General features: G+C 34.1%; 2 protein-coding genes across 3 annotated transcripts in view; both read right to left on the bottom strand.

The window, feature by feature from the left end:
* LOC111051320 (mitochondrial glutamate carrier 1) overlaps nucleotides 1-24299 on the bottom strand; it is a 65799-nt gene that overhangs the window by 7691 nt on the left and 33809 nt on the right. The gene's annotated exons all lie outside the window — the stretch shown is intronic.
* LOC111051321 (inactive peptidyl-prolyl cis-trans isomerase FKBP6) lies at nucleotides 356-23758 on the bottom strand. The gene is made up of 7 exons (XM_039433688.1): nucleotides 23591-23758; nucleotides 21108-21327; nucleotides 19619-19889; nucleotides 9169-9358; nucleotides 4907-5116; nucleotides 4238-4349; nucleotides 356-475 (listed from the first exon to the last, which is right to left on the bottom strand). Exons 1-7 carry the CDS (start codon nucleotides 23656-23658, stop codon nucleotides 371-373), a joined length of 1176 nt encoding a protein of 391 aa, XP_039289622.1. The 5' UTR covers nucleotides 23659-23758; the 3' UTR covers nucleotides 356-370.

Here is a 24299-nt window from a genome sequence, read left to right as displayed (position 1 = left end):
TTCTATCAACGACCCACCCTCACGACCCAGGTGATATTAAAAATAATAGACGTATTTAAAAAAAGGACTATCTCAGAGTTATGGGATGTCATAATACGTAAGCATTTTATATAAAAAAAAATGATGTGAAGAATGTCTCCTTTCTATTGATGTCTACATCATTCTTATTTGACTCAAAGTTATTTTTCTAATAAATGATTTTGTTCGTCAATTTCAAGACATTTTTGTGCAGAAAACATTTTTCGACATGCTGGGAACTTTTTTGTTTCAAAATATAAGTAGGTGGTGAAAGCGAGAAAGTTTTTCAGAAACTTAAGGTTACCATTGGCAGAAATGTCACATCTAAAAAACCTAAATGATGTATTCTCACTCACCTCTTCATCAACTGCCTTCTTTTCTGGTTCACCGCTGAATCCAAAGCTTTTTGAAAAATTATTCGAGATGTATCTTTGTACTGTTTCTGCTTATCATCCAGCTACAAAATAAAATTGTTAAATGAAAGCTAAGGATTGTATTACTTTCAATGTAGCGAATAATAATGAATTTATTCATTGAATTATAGTTCATAATTTCATTCATTAATAATAATTTGGGGTCATTGGCCTATTTATTATGACAGCTTAAACAAGGATTCACTTATAAGTAGAATATACATGCTTAAAAATAGAATCTTTCAGGCATAATTTTCAGTCGCTGAGATCATGAATACTAATCAGATTGTTTTTCAAATGCTGTTTTGTGATAAAACTTTTTATAGCTCTCTATCGATTTTGGTTGGTCTAATGGCAGATTGTGGTGCTAAGCTCAACCTCAACCTGGAAATGTAACAATTGTTGACAATACTCGTTCACACAGCACAAGTTCAATCACTGAATCAAACAATAATAATTTGCAAAATTGTTGTAGATTTGTTTCGAGTATTGTATTCTACCCAGTATATAGGAGTTATAATAGTATTATACTAGTGGGAGTATTGGAGTATTATTTTCTAGCTCATGTTAACTAAACTGCTAATTAGCCTGCTAAATTCCAGATCAGTTAGCAAAATCTTAATCAAAAGCAAAATTATACAATTTTCAAGTAGATCACTCAATAGAATTAGAAGTTGAATAAAAAGCAAAAAATTTTTATCAAATCCCATGACACGTTTTGTTTAGTATTTGGAATCTCTCCCCTTCTGGCGGTTACATTGCAATTGATTTATTTTTTCTACTCAAGATAGAACTTGAGTGTAATTGTTCTGTTCCTGAAATCTGCCAGATTTCAAATTGTCTAGTTCCCAGTCCTTTATTCACTAGTTTTAGCTGACATTCTTTCATTACTAATTTTCCACTGACCTCCAATATAAGAGCGGCGTGATCTGTACTTAAATCATCACATTTTTCTACTTTCATATTGCTGTATACAAAGTTTCTATCAAGTCTGGTATTTTGTTGGCTGATATGTAGGTTTACCTGACGATATAGTGTCACACCTGCATTCTTAAACTGCCCTAAGTTCTTCTCCTTTTGGATTGATTAATCTTGAGCACCAATCTGTATTTTTGGGATTGAAATCACCCCCCAATAATACATCTTTTACCAAGACGATTGATCATCTATATATATATAAAAGCGAAATGGCACTCACTCACTGACTGACTGACTCACTCACTCACTCACTCACTCGCATAACTAAAAATCTACCGGACCAAAAACGTTCAAATTTGGTAGGTATGTTCAGTTGGCCCTTTAGAGGCGCACTAAGAAATCTTTTGGCAATATTCCAACTCTAAGGGTTGTTTTTAAGGATTTAAAGTTCGTCTTTTAGCATGTATATTCTTCTTCTCCCAATCTCTTAATTATAATTGAAATTTCCATATCATATGTTACTATAGAACTATAATCTAGATAGAGTACCTCTTCGAAACAGTTGTTAACTGGCAACTAAATTAATAATTTTGTCAGGTTGGCATTAAGTTGAGTTGACTTTGTTAGGTTGGCACCAAGTTGAAGATTTAAATGCATTTATCGCGGAAAAATAATTGATTGGGTATTGCTACTTCAATCCTGGGAATATTATATTACTAGCCGTCAGGCTCGCTTCGCTCGCCATATCCGTTTAGTCTGAACCCCCGACTGGATTGTCCTAACATATGATAAAAATGCAGGCGAGCGAAGCGAGATGCTGATCTCATTCTTGGACGATCCAGTCGGGGGTCCAGGGGGCGGAGCCCCCTGGCTAGACGGATATGGCGAGCGAAGCGAGCCTGACGGCTAGTAGCCTTATACATCTATTTTGTAATGCTATGCCTTGGTGGGCTATAGATTGATGCTAGCGTGAATTTGTAGATTTAGTCTCAACTGAATTTATGTGATTGCATCTCTTCCGATTGTACAGATGTGTTTTCAAAATATTTTATGCTATCTCTTATTATAATTGCACTACCGCGTCTCACTGTATTTTGAGGATGTATGGTGTGGTAAACTTTGTAGCCTCCGAGTCTCATGTAGGATTCCTTAGTAAAATGAGTCTCAAATATCAAGAGCATATATCTATGTTCCTAATTTGGAGTATCGCCAACATTCCTGTTGTCTCTGTTGCAGTCCATTGGCATTCCATGTCATGATCCTCATAACATTATTCATTTTGTATTGGATGATCTAGTGTAGATGTTCTGTATTTTCTTCAGTCTCTGCTCAAAAACAGTTATCAAGGACTCCTGTCTATCAAGCTTCTCGAGAATGTGAGTTAATACGGCATGTATGTTCTCATTGGTTTTTGGTTTCTTCTCTTCTTTTCTTCCTGAAGTAGCCTCGAAAAATGTTTTTCCAGATTTGATAGTAGAACTACTCTGAAGAATTTTTTGGGTTCCACTGCTAATGAAGAGGTTTTGTTTGGGACCTGATCTCTCATATTCTGTTCAACTTTCAGTTGCTTACTGCGATCATTTCTAATTGTTTGTAGTTCAACTGCTACAGTGCATCCTCTATAGTTGGCTGGGTGCTTCCCACCTCAACACAAAATGAACACATTTGGGCTCATTCTCCTTAGAATTTGTGCAACTAATGGTGCTGTGTTTTCCAGCGCATTTCACGCAACTTGGCTCCCGGTTGCAGTATTTTTGAGTATGGCCATAGGATTGGCACCTCTTACACTGTGGTATCAGCTTCGATGTTAACAATGCCTGTATCTCAATTTTGCACAACATGATGTGCCTTATTTCGTGAATTTTCTTGATCTCTTCTTCTGGACTAAAGGACAATACCACATATCCAGGGGCTCCTGGATAAGTACAGTAATCTGAATTTTTGATGGCTTAACGGTAAAGTAAAAAGGGCGTTAATCGCAAATTACCCTCTGAATATGAGCAGCAAAACTGATATTAAGTATCATGGGGTGTTACTTAAAATTACTTAACCTAACATTAACCTTGGTCCCCCGCAAAAATATATTCTATATACGCCATTGAAATAATGAATATGTGCGAACCAGATACAATATAAATGTTATAACTCAGATCTGACAATCATCTGTAAGCAGTTTCACTATATTGCACCAAAAATAATTAATAAATTTCCTACAGATCTCATTGAATTTCCATATACCAAAACTATCTCAAATAATACAAGAGATTGGATTTGCAGAATTTTTATTTCAATTTGAATATTTTGTGATTTTTTTGTTCTTATAAGAATTACGATTTTCTCTTAATCTATTTCCCATGTAATGTTTCCAATAAACTCTGTATACACTGTACAGACTGTTTACGAACTGCCTACCAATACTCCAGGGCATTGTTCCAAGCTAACAAACATATCTAAATATAATATTTAAATTGTCCGGAAGTCTTCAGTTACTCACACAGCAGCCATTTTGCTTTTTTCACTTATTTTTTTTCTAAATAATGGTTGGACATACAAAATTAAAACTTTGCACAATCATTTATAACAACTAGACAACGCTACAAAAAAATAATGATAATTTTTCAAATTCTTAAAACAAAATGGCGGCCATTTAAAATCTTGTTTCTTGAATAACTCAGAAACTGTTGGTTTTACAAAAAAATTACAAGTCCACTTATGATGAAATAAACAATAAATTACTATGAATGTTAGCACTAACATTCTAACAGTTATTAATCCAGTAGAATTAGCTGTAGAGTTTCAAATAATAAGCTATGATTACCAAGATTTGATTGGAATTTTGTTTACTTCGAAATCTGATACCAGGACTTGGGGAATAATTTATAGCCTACCTTCTTGAGAGCTTCTTTGATCTTCATATTATTCGGCTGGAGCCCCAACGCTTTTTTGAGTTTAATTTTTGCCAAATCATATTCACCAAATTCCATCAAAGCTAAGCCCCAACTGAAATCATAACAAAAGTATTTAATCATGACTATATAATTAAGATCAATTCCACAGTGTAGATCTAATTTTCATTCCAAATGCATGAATAAACATATGAATGTTTATTTATAATAATTACTAGGCTTAACTCGTGCAGCGAAAATTACAGGATTGAAAAATATTGCCACCATATTTTCTTCAAGCAATTCTGCACAATATTTTTTCAAATTCATTTTACATTTATAACAGTAATGCTATAATGTAATTTTTCATAATAAAAATTGCACTTATAGGACTGCTAACATAACCCAACCTAAGCCGCATGTAAATTGCTCAAGTAAAATGTTCAAAGTGGCAGTCATTAGTTTACAAAAGTCTTTCAATATAAATATTTAGGATGATGTCCTTAATATTTCAAGGATAATGACAAAAATCATAAGCAAATGGATGCCATAAAATGTATTTCAAAACACTTATTCTGAGTGTAACCATCACACATAGAAATTAGAATAATGCATTTTTTCAAGCAAAAATTTAATGAAAGCGTGGAAATAAGAATGAGATGATTGACTCACAAGTAATACAGTTTGGGATTTTTCGTTGCTTCTTCTTCATTGAAATAGAACGCATCCCGACATGTCATGCATACTAGATTTGGCTTCTTCAGCATAGAATATGATATAACCAAGTTTGAAAGTACTTTCGCGAGTAAATGATTTTTAACTTTTTCATCTTCCTCGTTTTTGCAAATAGCTTCCAACAAAATATCTCTTGACCTCCTGTACCTGTAACAATTTTAATAATGAATTGTTTAAAACTGTTTTCAACATATTGTTGAGAAATTATTCAATTGAAATTAAACTTATTCAACTCCTATGTAATGGATGTGTAATAATAGCCTCGTTTTACCAAATAATCGGATATTTCTATTGGCTTATTGGAGGAAAATCATCACTTTCAATACAAAACAAACAAAGTTCTTCTATAAAAACAAATCGTCAAACCTGTTTGGACCAATGGCATTCAACTATGGTGCTGCAACGAACCATCATACAATGATTGTAGAACAAGGTAGGATTGGTGCGAAGGCTCAAAAGAAGTGTTAATACAATTGAATTAGTGTAGTGCAAGTGGAAAAGCAGAGCAGTGACTGAGTGAACAATTAATAGAATAGAATAGAAAAAACGTTTATTGAATAGATAAGCTACCTTAAGCGAACCTTAAAAAGGCTGCTTGACAAGGTACCATATACAAACCATGTAAATTCAAATATATATAAACAGGGTGATTCATAATTATGGTAAAATAATTCAATACGTGATAGTAGAGGTAAAAATAAGAAGAAAAGTTCTTATAAACATATATCCATAAACGCTTCATTAGCGAGCTATACAGGGTGAAAGATTTCGCCCGGAATTCAGTTCCTCTGGTGAAAACACCGATGCTGAATTGTTTGGGGACTAGTTTTTGAAAAACGTATGGTGGATTCATATGGAAAAATATTTGAAAAATTTAATAAAACTAGTCTGGAAGCTGTAGTGTGAGTAGTTTTTGAGAAAAAAGTTAAAATATGCAAGAAATCTACGTAGAAAAACACAGACTTCTACGTTTGATGCCCAATAACTTTCTTTAATGACCAGTAAACAAAAATTTGTTTGAAATAAAAATTGTAAGGAATTTAATTCTGAAAAGAATTATGTAAGCTGTGTAGACTAAATTCAAATAAAAGTTGTTGAATAAAATGTATTCTAATGTAGTACATTACACCACAAACATTTTCAAAATGCAAAATTTCAAGTAAATCAGTTTAGTAGTTCAGACGTTATATATTATTTTATCTTCTTCTCTTCTCTTCTTCTCTTCTCTATATCTATAATAGGCTAAGCCCCTACAGACTGAAATCACTCCACAGCCCAAACTACTGAACCTACAAACTTGAAATTTTGCACAATTGTTTATGATAGCCTCAAAACATCCACTAAGAAAGGATTTTCAGAAATTTGCCCCCCTGAGGGAGCTGGGGCCCCCCAAAAATTTTGTACTTTTTAACCGCTCATTGCACAGCAAAGTCATGAGGAACTTTTTTGTTCAGCTACGAAAAAAAATTAGATCTATGCAGAAAAATTCCGACCAGGAGCAGAGAGGGGTCCAGGAGAGGGAATTTTTTGAAAATTTTCATGTAAAATCACACTACAGCTCAAACTAATTGGCCTACAGACTTAAAACTCTGCACAAATATTCTTCAAAATGCTAGACGCGCACTAAGAACGGATTTTGAGATATTTTGCCTCTAAGGGTTTCAAAGGATGAAAAAGGATCCTATTTAGTAAGGTTATGAACATGGTAAGGTGAATGCCATATGGATCTGAGATAATTGACACATGATGTTCTAACATATGTTGTAATCATTGGAAAGCTTGAAATAATTTTATCAATCAGCTGATCGAATTTAATTTTCTGTGAATCGAAAGCGCGAGCTTGCCACGTGTTTGTTCCATTGTTGTATGCTTGGCCAGTTCTGTTTGCGCCTTCTATCAGCTGTATATGGAGTCTCATACATTCCGATTAGAACAGAGCACAGAGCTTTTCTTTGGTTAGAAGTTTGTTGATAATTCTTTTTTCAAATTCAAATTTTATTGCAAACAAAAATCACATTGACAAATTTCTTAATAGACAACAAGATCACAAAAACAAGATGTCAAACATAAACCTACATTTATTTGGCCAGAAAAAGACAAACTTGAGTAGGTACTAGCTGTGAGTTTATTCAATATAACTCATATTTTTGTGTTAATATTTTGTGAACAAAAAGTACGAGTGGATGAGAGATGTGAGTAATTTCTTATATTTGATTTAAATGGTTATTCATATTGTAGTAGTCGGGGTCACTTCAATCAAAGTTTTTCATTTTGTAGCTAATAAATTTCATACGTATTGATTGTCCATAATGTATCCAGTGTCTATAATGTAAGTGATTAAACTACTCAAAATTAATGGTTTACTGGTCCTTCATAGAATTTATAGTATTCCTGGTGATTGAGCCTGTCTTTTTTCAGCGTTGACTATTAATAATAAAGCTTTATTTACAACCTGGCGAACTTCGTACCGCCAAAAAGTCAATGTATCTCATGTCACACTTTACTTTATTTGGTGAATCATGGAATTTATCTGACAATCAATATTTTCATTTACATCTGAATACGGACTTCCTATGTGCTTAGTAATGCAGCATTCATTATTCACAAAACATATTCTTCTCAATCAATTGGTAGTAATATCTAACAGTAAAGTGTTGAATTAAAAAAAATAGATAGGATAAATCAGTGTTTCAAAGATGAATTCAATGTTTTCATAGTTGTTGATTGTCAATAGATGGTCCAGGAAATATGCGATGTACGATGAATCACCAGGAATTACATATTCTTTCCATCTTCCATTTTAGGATGAATATAAGCTAAGCTAAATTCAAAAAATTGTAAATTTTTCTGACATTCTTCAGTAATAATAAATGCAATATGAACAACTCTCTTCCATGAGGTGAATAATTTCTTCCAACATTTTCCGGTTACTCAATGATAGGGGAGTGATAATTATTTGTATAGGTCTTCTAAGGAACCATTATATACAGCTGGTACCAATCAACTAGACTTGACACTACATGATCATCTTTCCGTTCTTCGGTAGCCGCTAGGCCAACAATTTCGAAAACATAGGTCTGTAAAATGGATTAATAAATAATCATTATTAGCCACCCTATTAAAATTTCTGGTCAGAAACAATCCCCAATATTCACACAACATATTCCCAAAGTTTCATGCCGTTATGTCAAGTATTTTTCAAGTCATAGGGAACAAACACACAGACATTCATTTTTATATATATAGAAGATAGAAGATTTCATTCGTCTCAAACAGAGGATAAAACCGTTGAATACACTATTTTATCCATGACCACTCACAAGCAAAGTATAACAAACTGAAAGCATCAAATTGAAACTTGACAAACTGAAATCCTGAAGAACTGAAAATAGGCCTATAACAATCCTCGGTGAGTTAAGAATCTATAAGCAAAATTTCAAGTAAATCAGTTCAATAATTCAGACGTGATGATGCGTCATTCATGTGTATTTCCTATCCCGTACATGTATAAGCCAGTTCTTTTCTTTATTATATTTATAGATACATATATTGAGTAAGATAAAGTCTAGATGGTAATTGGAAAAAAAATTACTTCAAATATTTAATTTGAACAAATTAGAGTTTAGAAGGTATCAGAACTATGAAAAGTGTCTACTTTTTTACATACTTGGAATATCAGGATTCTTCAAACAGATCACGCATGGTTACAGTTAATTCGAATTCATGAGGTTGTACAGTGTAAATAAACCTTTCATTTGGAATAATTGACTGTTTCAATAAAGTTTTTGATGTAAGCAAATACAAAATGTGATGTATTGAAATATGAAACCTATTTCGAACGTATTCACCATTTTCTATTCTGCAAAAAAATCATAGTGGTGTATTAACTAAAATGATACAATGAAATTAGATAATAAATAACAATTATTTACCGAAGGGTTTAATGCTTCGACTATAGTCTATAGAGATAGACTATAAAATGTTCATGATTAATAAATTTTCACAATTAAGAAAAATATTTAGTTAGTTCATTATATTTCTTTATAGCATATAAACGGTGCGGAGGTTGAAAAGGATAGAGCTATCTGCTTTGTCTAATGACAGACAAGGATGTTAATCAGTTGCTGACTTTATAACGTGAATCTCACTATATAGAAACATGTGTTGTATGTACATCTCTCATAAATGCGCTAGCTTACCGTACAGCAGCCATTCTATAGTTCAATTTCTTGAAAAAGTCATTTCCTAAAGCATGGTTATCCTTTGCTGCTTTGTATAATCGCTTGTACTTTTCTTCTGTTGTTTCTTCGATGTCTATAGCTTCTGGTTCTGTGCAATCGGATAGCTCCGTATAATCAATAACCTCAATTTCGAAAAGAACTGTAGATTCTGCGGCAAAAACAAAAATAAATTATGGGATAAGTGAACAAATGTCAACATATTAATTTAAAAAGACATACATATATGATGAAAAAAGATCCAATTGGATCTAAAAAGAGTAATGATTCAAAACAAAGGTTATTTATAAAAATGAAAAATATGGTGTGGCACACTCACACTACTTTCCTTGCCATGATCAAATATTTCTCACTAAGTAGTATGTACTCTTGCTTTGCATCGGAACTCCTTTGTTGTATTTTCAATTGTATCTAATAGAAGTACTGTATTTACATTCTACTTGTTACTATTATTGCAATGTATTTTACTTTGTTATTAGTTGATTTTTTTTGGTCCTCAAGTTGCTTATTTCAATTGTTATAATTTTCATCTCAATTCTTATCTGCAGTAAATGTTCTAAATAAAATTATTATTATTCATTCCATTTTTATTGACACGCGCTTCGCAGGGGGCAGTTTTTATGTCATTTTGATGAAAAGATAAATTATTTTTTTATTGTTATCTTTCATAAAAGCTTATAACTTTAAAGTTGAAAATTTGAATATTTTTTAGTTTTCAAAAAAAGTCACTCGGTCGGAAATCGAACTCTTAAGCTGCGTTTACACCGGAGTTAATAACACGAGTTATTAACTTGACTGAATCGTCAAAAATTTCTCTTAAAAAAAGTTAATAACACGTGTTTCAACAGAAAATTCCTTGTTATTAACAAGATTTATGTTATCAATAATTAGTCCAGTCACTACAGTATATACATTGGTGCATGCAATTTATATTGTAGTTCTGATTTTAAATATATTATTTGGGTACATAAGAGAAGTCCAGAACCAATTTCTTCATGCAAAATTTCCTTGTGCTAGATACAGGGTGGCCCAAAAACCTCGTATTTTCGGCTCATTTTCCAGTTTTCAGCTATTTCTGCCAAATCTCGTGATGGGACAGAAAAATTTGCTCCCGCCTTTTTTTAAGATTATAAAATTCTGAATAAAATGAGATCATTCGGAACTCTCTATCTCCCATGAGTACTGAGTTATGATTTTTCAAAAATGAGTGAAATTTGAAGAAAAAAATCAATTTTGATCAGGTAGAGCGCTCTATCTCATATAGATTTCCAGGTACACCTGACAACAATGCTCCTTGTATTGTGAAAAACACCTAATTTTCAGCTTCAACCATCATCACCAACTACATTGTCCTCGCATTGATATTCCGCACAATGACATGAGATCATGAGATTATGTTCTATAAGAATCACCCGTTAGATACACTTTTAACTTTTGACACAATGCTCAGATTTCATCGTACTACACTTCATTCTTCTCAGCTCGTCAAGGCGGTCCAAAATAATGCATCATAAGTCAAATTCGGTCAAAAAATGGGAAATTATTGTTGAGTGTACTTAAGCCCATATACACAAATAATGCCAATTCTATATTCAAACCTGCATGTCTTGTGAAATACTTCTGATAAATTTTCCAAATCTAGTGAGGGTGTGAAAATTGTCCCCCTCTACCCACAACAATAATAATACTTTCGATTCCAATACAATTCGAAAGTTACAGAAGATTTAAAAATGGCGATTTCAGTTTTTACATTTTTTTTGTGATTTTACTGTTGATCAAGAGCTTCTAAAACGAGTCTGGTACATCATAGAACTCACGATTGATTCCAAATTGTAGATAAATTCATACTCTACGAGCTCAGTTGCCTAAAACCCATCTTGAATCACTTTTCCCTATCATATAACTGCCAAAACCGTTAATATGAGCAAAATATCTAAAATTTCCGGATTTTTTCAACAATCAAATCTCACTTAACGAACATATTTTTTCATGAATCGTTTACAGCAGATGAAAGAAAAACTTTCATTTTACATTTCAAGATCAATAATGATTTTTATAATGAGGGGTTACCGAGATAGCTTTGAATATAGAAATTATTTGTGTATGGAATATGGGCATACTCAACAATAAATTTTCCATTTTTCGACCGAATTTGACTTATGATGCATTATTTTGGACCGCCTTGACGAGCCGAGAAAAATGATGTGTAGTACGATGAAATCTGAGCATTGTGTCAAAAGTTATAAGTGTTCGAAATTTTGATCCTTGAGGTGTCCTTAAGCGCGCCTCTCCACTAGGAAATAGTGAAATGAAGTGTATCTAACGGGTGATTCTTATAAAACATAATCTCATGAACTCATGTCATTGTGCGAAATATCAATGTGAGGACAATGTAGTTGGTGATGATGGTTGAAGCTGAAAATTGGGGTATTTCACAATACAAGGAGCATTGTTGTCAGGTGTACCTGGAAATCTATATGAGATAGAGCGCTCTACCTGATCTCAGATTGTAGAGCACAAAATACGCCCAGAGGGATTTTGAATTATACATCTAAATGGTAACAATCGGAAGAATTGTTGATCAAAAACTAAAATTGAGGTAGAGTAATAATTGTTTCTTTTTTTATTATCGAATTCCACTTCTTAATGCAATACAATCAACAATAATAATAGGAAAATACAGCAGAGATCCAAAGTTTAAGTACCGTAAGCCTACTGGTGAACTCAGCCTTGACTGAAAAATTCCTAGTAATTTTTCCGTAATTCATTATTAAAACTTTTAGATAATTTTTCTTCAATATCAAACCATATAGAGAAAACATTAGGCCCACTCAAGATTGAATCTTCGAATGTTTTCTCTATGATTTAACTATTTTCAGAGCAATATTTTGTTGTGAAAATGCCGGCAAACCGCTTCAAGTTTACCGCTATAGGCCTACACTATATTAGTAGTAGCCTACATACGTTACCTGACTTACAGGCCTCTTCGATCAAATTATACAATGGCCGAGCGTAAAGGCGTAGTACATCAGAACTCTCAAAGCTCAGTGAATTACAAACATGATCTAGGTTCGAACCTCGGTCAGTGACATTTTTTTTGTCGATGATTTCGACTTTTATTAGCTATTTTTTATATTAGTTACCGTATTTAAATTTCAATCAATTTTTTAGATATTTTTGAGACAAAACTGTAAATATGCAATTATATTAATTTTTAATCACATTATTTCAAAATAGTAATGAAAATTCTATTCATCCATCTATCCATGAGATATTGCACCAGGCGCAAAGCGCGAGCTATAAAAATTCAAATAATTATTCGAATATTAATAGTATAAAAATATTGTCACTATTGTAAATTATTAATTAGTAATTTTGAAATTAATTGACAGTGAAAGTTGTCATAACCAAGATTCAAACTATCAAATAGGCTGTTTGAATTTTATTTATTTTTTAATTTCTTATATATTGGGAAGTTTTTTTTTGGTGTGGCGAAAAATAGCGTTCGCACACATGGGCAAAAATGTATTTCCGGCTCTCAATCTTTTCTAGTCCTCGGCTACGGCCTCGGACTTAAAAACCGATTTCGAGCCGGAATATCTCATTTTCGCCCTAGGTGCGAAATATACTATTAAAAACTCACTATTAACAAAGCAATGTGTTACAACCGAACCTAAAGTACAGCTGCCTTGTAATCACAGTTCACCGCCGACAGCGCTATGCGTTATCTGTCGGCAAAAGTTGTAACAACAGGCCGACTCAACTACAATGAAGTTCCCGTTTCAAATTTTGATTATAATGAGAATATTAGTTGGCTGGTATTTTGAATAACACAGAATATAAAAAATATTTTACATTTTTATAGTATACTGATATAAGTTTGTAATAACTTTAGCATACAAACATATATTTCATATATTGATAAAATAATGTCTGGTTGAGGAATTGAATTTAGTTGGTAATGACTAATCTATATGCTTCCTCATCTGAGCTTAGACCTTCTAACCTATTTCAAATCTTAGACCAGTTATAGAATAGACAAGGCTTATTGTACATTCATAATGAATGTCGATGAAGCCAACATCTACTGCCATATCACCATATCGTGACGTCAGCATCGGATAGAAAACAATGTAAACAAACTCTGCAGAAAAGTTTTCAATCCGATGCTGACGTCACGATATGGTGATATGGCAGTAGATGTTGGCTTCAGAGGCTAGACTTCCCAGCGTGTCTATTCTATAACTGGTCTAAGTTTCAAATGCAAGATCATGTTATTTAAATGGAGTTACTTTCACGCTCTAGGGAGTTTTTCTGTTTTCCCTCTCGAGAGCGAAAAAGTGACACTTTAGTATTATGTTCCAGCGAGTAAAGTAAGCACTTTGGACAGTAGGTAGAGGAAAAATAATTTAAAATTGAAACAGGTGTGATTATTAACATAATGATCTTCATCTGATCTAATGTAAACAAATTATAGTGCGTTTACACCAGAGTTTGATAACAAAAGTTTTTAACATGTTAATAACATTTTCATTTGGCTGCTAGTTTTGTTATAAACAAAAGTTAATAACTTTGTCACGTGTTTCGTCTGCAGCTGTAGTTATTAGGGAATAGCTGTAGTTGTAGGGTAGGGATGCTGGGCGAGGGGGTTGCGGGGAAGATAGAAACCTGTTATAAACAAAAGTTAATGCGATAAAAGAGACTTTTGTTATTAAATAATCACGAATTTCGAGCTTATTTTCAAATTTAGGTGAAAATGTTACTGAATATTACTTGTAGAGATTTTCATGCTCAATCTCTTCCACTTGAATTTTTTGTTTAAATTGTATCTGAAGTCTGATAATTGGGAACCTAAAATCAAACTTTGCATAGATGGGGCGGAGCTCCTGAAAATTTTACAGATATGGGACTTGTGACAGTTGATAGAGCTTATCAATGACTATTTTAGGTATGAATTTATCAAAATCGTTGGAGCCGTTTTTGAGAAAATCGCGAAAACCCTGTTTTTGACAACATTTTCGCCATTTTAGACGCCATCTTGAACTGCATTTGATCGAAATTGTTCGTGTCGGATCCTTATATTGTAAGGACCGTAAGTTCCGAATTTCAAATCATTCCGTTAATTGGGAGATGAGATATCATGTACACAGACACACATACACTCATAAAGTGCGTACAGATATACGCGCCTCGAACACGCTCCGCACTCGCTCCGATCATGAAGGGTTCACTAGAGGTTCGAAGGATGATCGCGCGCTTGTCGTATTGTTGACTTTCCTACAACCTAACCTCACAAAATGTGAAATGTTCAATCCAGCTGATCGGGTGACGAAACTAAATAAAATATTCTAACCAGGGGATTGCTGGGTAGCCTAATATTACATTAGTCTATTAATTATGTTTATATGATAAATTGATAATAATCATTATGTTTGTTGTATTTACTTACTTTACTTTATCCGGCTCTACAGTCCTGGGTGGACTTTGGCCTCCTCAACATAGCACCTCCATTCGTGTCTATCCTGAGCACTCCGTCGCCAGTTTGCCACGCCCAGCACACGGAGGTCTCCAATCACTTCGTTCAGCCATCTTGTCCGTGGTCGACCTCTCTTTCTCGTCCCAAGCATTCTTTCTTCCAGGAGTCTTGATGGTACCCTCCCGTCACTCATTCTAGCTAAATGTCCAAGCCATTCAATCCTTCTGGCCTTTATGAAACGCACCATATTTCCTGCTCCAATGGCCTGGTCTATCTCAATATTGAATCTGGCTCTCCACACTCCTCCGTCACATATTGGTCCCCAGATTCTTCTGTACATTTTTCTTTCAAATGACCTTAATGCTTTTTCATCTTTGTTCAAGATAGTCCATGTTTCGGCCCCGTAGGTTACAACTGGTCTCACTAGCGTCATCTCCTTTGTTTTTCACCTTTCACTTTTCACCTTTGTTTTTCTGGATATGAGCCTGCTTTTAAATATTTTTTGTTTAGCAAAGTATGCTCTGTTGCCCATCATTATCCGATTGTGTATTTCTTGACTGGTCTTATTGTCTGCTGTCAGGGTTACCCCAAGGTATTTGAACTCTCTGACGCCTTCTATAACACAGTCATCGGCTATTTCCAGATTACAAACTTGCCTTCTTGCTTGATTTGCAGACATTCTCATATATTTCTCTGCAAATAGAGTTGGACAGCCCAACGAGAATCAAGATTTGAGACTCCATTCTCAGTGCAATTTAAACTTGGGTAATTGTGATTGTCCCACCATTAAAAAAGTCAATAATACTAAGTACTTGGGAATCATAATTGATGAAAACCTTAAATGGGATGTTCATATTAAATACATATGTAGAAAAATTAGATATTTATCTTTTAAATTTTACCAAGTTAACAGAATTCTTAATAAGAACCACCTGAAAATGATGTATCATGCTCTAGTCAAGTCAATTCTGCAGTATGGCATAGTTGTTTGGGGAGGCTGTTTCAACTGTCATATTGCTGAATTATTTGTAGCACAAAAACTGATAAAACTATATTAAGCAAACCCAGGCTCTATCCAACGGATATGGTTTTTGCTGGACATTGTTAGCTTTATGAGACTTATAAATTTTCTCGGTATTCCATTTGCAAGTAATACTCTCATCATTCTCTCTCTCCTGATGCTATCGAATGCCTGGCGGAAATCAACAAAAAGCAGATGTAGATCTGTATCGTACTCAAAACATTCTTCCATCATCTGCTTCATGGTAAAAATTTGATCGACTGTACTTCTTCCTTGTCTGAAACCACATTGATGCTCTTCCATTATTTCTTCCACATACACACCTAGACGCTTCAAAAGCCATGCAGAGAAATCTTATATGAAGTACTTAGCAGTGTTATTCCCCTGAAGTTGTTGCATACCATTTTATCCCCTTTTTTTGAAAATAGGACATATTGTTCCAATTTTCCATTCATCAGGCATTGTCTCTTGTTCCCAAATCCATAAAATCAAGGTATGCATGGCTCTTCTCATCCTTTTCCCTCCATACTTTAGTAACTCAGCTGGTATTGAGTCCCCTCCTGGAGCTTTATTATTTGAGTTTTTTTTTATAACTTCTTCTACTTCAGCATATGTTTGGGGGCTGAATTAGGGGCTCAGCACTATCATATACTATTGGGTCTTCTTCATCTTCAACTTGATTCAATAAACTGCTAAAGTGGTCAGCCCATCTATCCATTATCTCGCTATCTTCACCAAGCACTCTTCCATTCAAGTCCTTACATGCAATCAAGCTTGGTTGGAAACATTTTCTCATCCTTTTCACTGCTTGGTAAAATTTCCTACTTTCGTTTCGCTCGTTCATTATTTCCATGTTTTCAATGAGCTTTTTCATATATTCTCTCTTCTTTCTTCTACAAAGCTTGTTGGCTGTCTTCCGACTCTCCATATACTTAGCACGATTTCTCCTCGTTTCCCTTTTCATCATCGACCGTCTATCTTAATTTTTCTGGTTTACAGCTGCCTTGCACTCATCATCATACCATTCTATGTTTCTTCCCCTACTTCTCTCACCAAGGCTTTCTGTGGCGACCTCATTTACTGTTCTTTTTAAATTATCCCATAGCTCCTCTATATTCCTGTCATTACCCTCGAAATCATTCAGGCCTTCAGGGATAAGTCTTGCAAGTTCTCTTTCATATATGTCTGTCCTCTCTCCATTTCTCAATTTTTCTATGTCCAACATGCACCTTCTTAGCCCTCTTTCGTATCCGACTCTTGATAGTCTCTCCCTCAGCTTTACCGAGACAAGGAAGTGATCAGAGTCACAATTTGGACCTCTCTGGGATCTCACATTTATGATTGACGAGGCATGTCTTTTAGATATCAACACATGATCAATTTGGTTGACTGTTTCTGATGAGGGTGAGGTCCAGGTACCCATATGAATATTTTTCCTTGGAAAACATGTACTGCTGATGATCATATTGTTTGCTATTGCAAATTCACTAAGTTTTAAACCGTTCTCATTTGTTACATCATGTATGGTGTCTTGCCTGTCACTGAGTTCAGAAAATCTTCTTTTCCTACAGTTACCTTGAAAAGTGGCCATTCCTGCTCTGATTACAGAACGCAAAGAATCACTTTTCCGCTCTAGTGCGGGAAAAAATTTTTCTGCACTCCAGATTTGCAACATGGCAAAACAAAATAGTTGGTGGGTTATATGGAGGATTAGTGCACGAAAACAAAAATTAAGTTGGTAACAATGACTGTGGTTAGTTTTAGATAAGAATCATTTCAATGGCTACCCTACATTTACGATAAAATCCCAATCTAGAAATCCAAAACAAGAATAATGTTCATCTAAATCATAATTAAATATAACTTATCATCATTTAATAATAATAATGTTTATTTTCTATTGACAGTAATAATTATTTCAACTCCAAGCAATGAGAAATGTAGCAAACATACATTTTGAAATTCGAATTTTCAGGTTAAATAATTACCGTTCGAAATCCATGTCAATAAAATTAATAAAATAACATTAGAATATACTACAATAAAATATTTTCTGTTGTCTATGTTATTTTATAAATATTTTTTAGTTTACTTATAGTATTTTTTGGTAATTCTAGTTAATCATAATATTCTAAATATCTGAATACTGTTTTTAGCTGGATGAAACGAAGTTAGGTACGATTCTTCCCGCTAGGTCGCGCGCTTGTCGGTTAAGCCATTTTGCAGTCATCACAACCAGCTGTTGGCGTAAATTTTGAATGCGAATTTTTTGTTTTATCTGTATTTTTTCTGATTCTTGAGTGAATAAAAATGAGAACTTTGGCTGAGAATTTTCAACTTCAATTGGATTATTAATTTTTAAATGAATTAAGGTTGTTATTAATAACAGCATCACACACACAAACATTTGATGGATTTCAGCCATCATTTTATCCATAATTACCCACTTTTCATATTCAATGGTTACTGTAGGAAAAAAATTAATGTGAAATACGTGCGCAAAGTTCCTCTGCTGCACTCAAGAAGCCATTCCGCTCTCGCCTACGGCTCGGGCGTAAACGTTTCTTTCGGTGCAGCAAACTGTCACTTTGCGCACTAGTTGCACAAATAACTATTCCCAATCTGGGCATTCAAGTCTCCTATCAGCATGTCATATTTGGGTACCATTCTGCATTCCCTCTCTAGAGCTTCATAGAAACTATCTTTTTCATTTTCTTTCCCCCTCCTCAGTTGGTGCATACACAGAAATTATTGATATATTCCTGAATTTGCCTTTGATTCTTATTCGGCACAGTCTGCTGCCTGCAGGGTAGAAACCTAGTATAGATGATTTGAGCTTTTTTCCAATCATTATGTTTGTTGCATTTATGATGTTTTATTACAAAAAAAGTTATGTTTGTCAATGTTTTGAAAGGTGAAAGGCTTGGTTGGGAGTTCGGCATCTTTCTTCTAAATTCCAATATGCTGGTACCTACTATTAAAAATATTTTTATAATTCTATATTATTTAATTTTGTTGATTTAATAATTAATTATCAATTTTTATAATTATATATGCCAACACAGAGATTGTAACTATTAACAAATATTACAAACAAAACGTTGACCGCGCATGCGCAACTATTGGTTAGTTCGACCTAGGAACTAGCCAAGATCGAGCTCTAATACACGCTCTGTTCGCGTTCCACTCCTGCTCCACCTCCGATCATCAATCGATCTGCTCGAATGACGTTCGATTGCGGAGCAGAGCGAAAGTCTGTACGCATCTTCACACACACACATTCAGACCTATACCCAAAAACCACTTTTTTGGACTCAGGGGACCTTGAAAGAAATTGGGGTACCTCATTTTTTTGGAAAGCAATACTTTCTTTACCTATGGTAATAGGACAAGGAAAGTAAAAATAGTGATAGAAATTCAACAAAATCCATTTTTCTCGACAATGTTGCACAGCTCCAAATTTTTTTTGCAGAAATGAAACTTATGTCAGATGATAGGGCTTATAAATAGCTATCCAGGGTATGAATTTGAAAGAAATCGTTAAAGCCGTGTTTATGAGAACTGTGAAAAACATAGTTTTTCAGTGATTTTCCGTCATTTTTTATTAAATTTCTTATTGCCGGATCCTCATGGTATAAGGACCTTAAGTTTAAAATTTCAAGTCAATCCGTTAATTAGGAATAAAGTTATCGTGTTCACAGACATACACAGTACAGACCAACACCCAAAAATAATGTTTTTGGACTCAGGGAATCTTAAAAAGTATAGAAAACATGAAATTGGGGTACCTTAAATTTTATTGAAAAGCAATAGCTTACTTTTCTTACCTATGGTAGTAGGTACGGCAAGGAAAGTACAACTTATACATTACAGAACGGAAATTGATTAACAAGATTGTTGATGATTATTTTTACCTGGAGGCACTCTTGGGGGACACCCCAGCTTCCCGAAAGCGTACTCAGGTTCCACAATAAATTGAGAGACCTCTCCTTTCTTCATAGTTTTTAGTGCTAGTTCGACCCCGATAAGAGCTTCTCCTTTACCCAAGACGAGCCTCTCAGGTCTTCGGTGCCGACGGAGATAAGAGTTATCGAAAGGCTCCTCTTGAAGGTTGACGTAGGCACTGTAGTGGTAATACACCACACCAGCGTTCGATATCATTTCTCCCATCCCTTGCTTTTTCATCTGAAAATACACAAAATAAATACGACAAAAATATACGTTTTCAAGACCAAACCTAGTAGACACACTGAATCGCACTGGTTACATAAGAAACTAGCTGTGAGATATGACTTGCGAGCATGAGATTTACCTTGTTAACAACTCACAAGGTACCTTACCAGTGTTTACATACACTAGTGTGCAAGTAGTGTTCAACATAGTGGTGGATTATATCATGTAAACTAATACTAGTCACTTGAGATAACATCTTGCACACTTTCAGCATATCTTCTCGGCGTTTTAGGCAAGTTCACAGGATCGAATCGCCATGTTTAACACAGATTAACAAGAGCTAGGCTGTGTAATCAGGCGTCCACGCACTCGCTCTTTTTTCCTCTTAAGTTAGGGGTTTCCACTTGTATGAATCGGTCTAAAATATTGGCCCGAAGAAATTACAAGTTATGAAAATATTATTCATTTTCCAGAAACTTCTTATAATCAATATTTTATATTTTAGAAAGAGAAAGAACAACGTTTTCCCGCTTTTGATGCAATTAAATGCATTAGATTAGGTTTCTTTACTCATGCAAGTTACAAAATATTTGCAAGCTGAATCTGCAAATTTGCAACTCTAAATCTTAATAGCTAATAATAGAGTTGCCGAATCAAATATTATTGATTTATAAGTTTTCCAAGTATTGGCTCCAGTTAAATAAGTATGGAGATAGAATGAACATGGAGTAAGAAATAATCAAGGATAAAATTCCCAGTTATCAGCTTCAGTAGTCACAGCCTATTTTTATTGCGGATGTTGCCCACATGAGCTTTTTGCTTGTGCGTGGGTAATGGGGAGTGCGCGGGTGATTATTGATCTAATACAGAGAAAGTCGTATAACATATTTATTAACATGTCAGGAGGTAGAACTGCTTTCAAAAAACTCATTTGCAGAACAAGGAGAGATTCTAGTAGGATAGAAATAAAGTCTAGTCATAGTACTGTTTTCAAAGTACAAAACTTACTATCATAGGAAAACGTATATCTCGAGGCTTTACTGGACTTTATTACTAGAGACATTTCGTCTAAGACAAAACTCACAGGACACGAATGGCGAAAAAATCGACCATTATTTCTGTCGAAACGTTTTAAAATATTACCCAAAACTAAGTTAGTTATTGTGGTTGAGATATTCAGTCTAAATATGTCCCTTGCAAAATGGTAAATATACTATTTTCTTTACTCACTCTTTTCATTATTCTCTTGTCCGTTGTAACTGGAGACATTTTTTGCCTCAAATCGGCAAAGCATACAACCTTGCCTTCCTCATCCACATCGACATCCAGTGTATCGAAATTGACATACTTTTGTATCTCATCCATGGGAAATTCATCCTTACTAAGATTATAATCATCTTCACAATAGTCGCCGGCAGTAATTTCGAATTCTCTTCCGTCAGTTAGCTCTCTGGAACAAATAAACAGTTTGAGATACTAGTTACGATTGTTAATTGCTTATTACTAAAGATTAGTTTAGCTTATATTGTTTGAGTAAGATAGCCAGAAAATCATTACGGTTTAGTGATACCACTCGTGATGAGGCAAGTTTGTCAACAGAGTAGGTTACAGATAAATTTCCTGAGAAGTTCATTCGCAGATCGTCATATTTCCAAATAATTCGAAAACAAAACACAATTCCTGAAACAAACTGAATAGAATGAAATCAAAACAATGTTACAAATAAGAGAATCCAACTTAATAATGTCAAAATACAATAAACTATAAGCAATATTGCCTATAAATAAAGCCTTTATTGTTTCCACAAAACAAAATTTGAATCTTCAAATACAAAATTAGAATACAAGATATTAAATACAAAATTGGTATACAAAAAATACTATAATAAATTGTATTTTTCCTTGTTGTGGAAACCCGGCCCTGTTGGGCCATTGAGAACCAAAAGTTAGTGTCGTGAAGATACAACTCCTGAGTATTTCTACCTTACTTTTAGTGCTGATGTCCTTGTTTTTAAGAATGAATTTAAATGAAAAATTTTTTTCCAGACTTTTGATGATCTACGTTTCACTTCTTTCTCTGTCCTATCCTTGAAGGAAAGGAGCTGGCCCAGGAAAATTGTTTCAGTTGACCATTTTAAAAGAGAACCATCTACTATGGCATCCCCTTTTTCCCTATAAAATCTTTTTTAACGCTGCATTGAAAAATATTGGTGAGAGCGGGTCCCCCTGCTTGACCCCTTTCCGAATAGGAAAACTTTCTCCTGGAGTATCCAAAATTATCCTTGCTGTGCTATCATTGTAGATTGTTTTAATTATATTGATGTAAGCTGATGGCACTAATTGATTATAAAGTGCAGTGAAAAAAAATTCGTGCTCCAAGGAATCGAACGATTTTTTTATCAATAAAGGCCACATAGACTCCAATCTGAAATTCTCCACATTTTTGAATAAGCTGATTCACACCATGAAAATAGTAAAAAGTTGAGAAGCCACTTCTAAATCCTGTTTGTTCAACTTGTTGCTGTTGGTCGAATATTGCCTGTAGACGGATTTGCATTGTCTTCATAAATATTTCCCAATCTTCATAAATAATAATTTCCCAAAACATGATGAAATACTTGTATAAATATAGGCCTATAAGTATAATAAATATGTTAAATGTCCAAAAATATAAACTAGAACTGCAGTGAGTGCATTTATCATGCATGCATACATACAATGTGAGGTATGTACTTGTACTGTTGAAGTGATAAAACTAATTGCTATCCAACCCTGTGTCTAGTAAACACTACACACCTCAAAGCCAGTCATCTATAAACACTAAACACTACACACACATCGATTTTTGGACGTACGATTTTTTGGCGTCCTTATAAATTCTATAGATTCCTATAAGTTTCACTTATTACAAAAATTTAATGTATCCAGTAGTTAATTTATTGTAATTGGTTGTTTATTTTATGTTGAAAGCCTCTGCCTCTCGTTGGTGACAAAACATGTTTATCATGCTTGTACATGCATATTCGGTGTACATGTAGAAGTGCATGGTGTACAAGTGTACATGCAGTGCCAAAATACCTGTAATCAAATTTTTGGTTAGGATCGATTTAGTATGTCATTTTGAACATAAAATCACAAAAATTAAACGGCGGTTACTATTGATTTGAAATAAAATACGGAAGTTCAAAGTTGCACAATTTTACATTCATTCAACCTATAAGTGGCAGCCATTTTGACTATCGAAATCATCAAATTATGATTTTTCTAATCTAAGGTTCCTAACCTAAACTTCCCTAACCTATAGCTTCTCCTAACCAAAACTTTTCTAACCTAAAGCTTTCTCTAACTTAAGCTTTTCCTAACCTAGCCTAATATATTAGATGTGTTTGAAATGTTGTAAACAAAGTGAGATTAGTAAAACTGAATTATTTTTTTTAAATTTATGATAAGTGACAGCTGTTTATTTCTTGTGATTTTGTGTTCAAAATGACATACTAAAACAAACAAAAATGACAGGTATTTTGGCACTGGACGTAGCCTACACTTTGAAAAAAATATCATGAGTGAAAACTAAAAACTGTACCACAAGAGCAGTAGGTTACATCATGATATAAAAGAATGAGATAAAAATTGATATAAAAAAATACACCATGTAGGCTATGCACAAGCGAACTCTTAATGATTGAGGTTAAGTAGAGAAAAAAGAATATTTACCTTAGACAAATTGGTTTTGTTAGCCTATGGGTGTTCATTGAAATATTCTCTTTTGAAGATTCTGACATTTCAATGTTTAATATATTATAAGTCTACAATAATATTATATTATTGTAATAAACGCAATCTAACTGAATATTGTTTTATACTGCACAAGGAGAGCAGTCTCGACATCGACCACAGTACAGAATATCGATCTTGTAATCAAACGCCTATCTAACCAATGCTTTTTACATGACGCCAATACTAAACACATCACGTGACCTTAAGAAGGTCCAATCCTGGTCTTCTGATTGGCTCGTGGCAGTAAATGAGATCAATTGATCCGGATCATTAAAGTGATCCTAACCTACCATCAATACTATTAAATATCGATATTCAAGTTGCTTTAGAATCGGTAGTTTGTAGGGATGGGTATCGAAAGACAAAGCATCAATGCTTTGTCGTTTTGGGTCCCAGTCCCAAAAAGCATCCCGTTCTGGGTCGCATGAATTGGGAATATCTGGCACTCAAAATATCTTGCAGCTAGCCGGCTCTAACTTGCCAAAGCAGAGATTAACTCCTGTAACGTTAGTATTGTTGTTGAAACAGCTCTACCGTTATCAATAATTATTATTACAGGTACGGTACGGTTGTAGAATAATCTAATCAAATATTATTGCACTCGAATTCTTCTTTGTGTCTTCCTTCTCTGCTTATTCATTTTTGA

The sequence above is a fragment of the Nilaparvata lugens genome, chromosome 7, assembly GCF_014356525.2.
Source record: "Nilaparvata lugens isolate BPH chromosome 7, ASM1435652v1, whole genome shotgun sequence".
In the NCBI taxonomy this organism is placed as follows: domain Eukaryota; kingdom Metazoa; phylum Arthropoda; class Insecta; order Hemiptera; family Delphacidae; genus Nilaparvata; species Nilaparvata lugens.
Note: the sequence above shows the minus strand (reverse complement) of the source record. Positions and strands in the feature narration are given on the sequence as shown.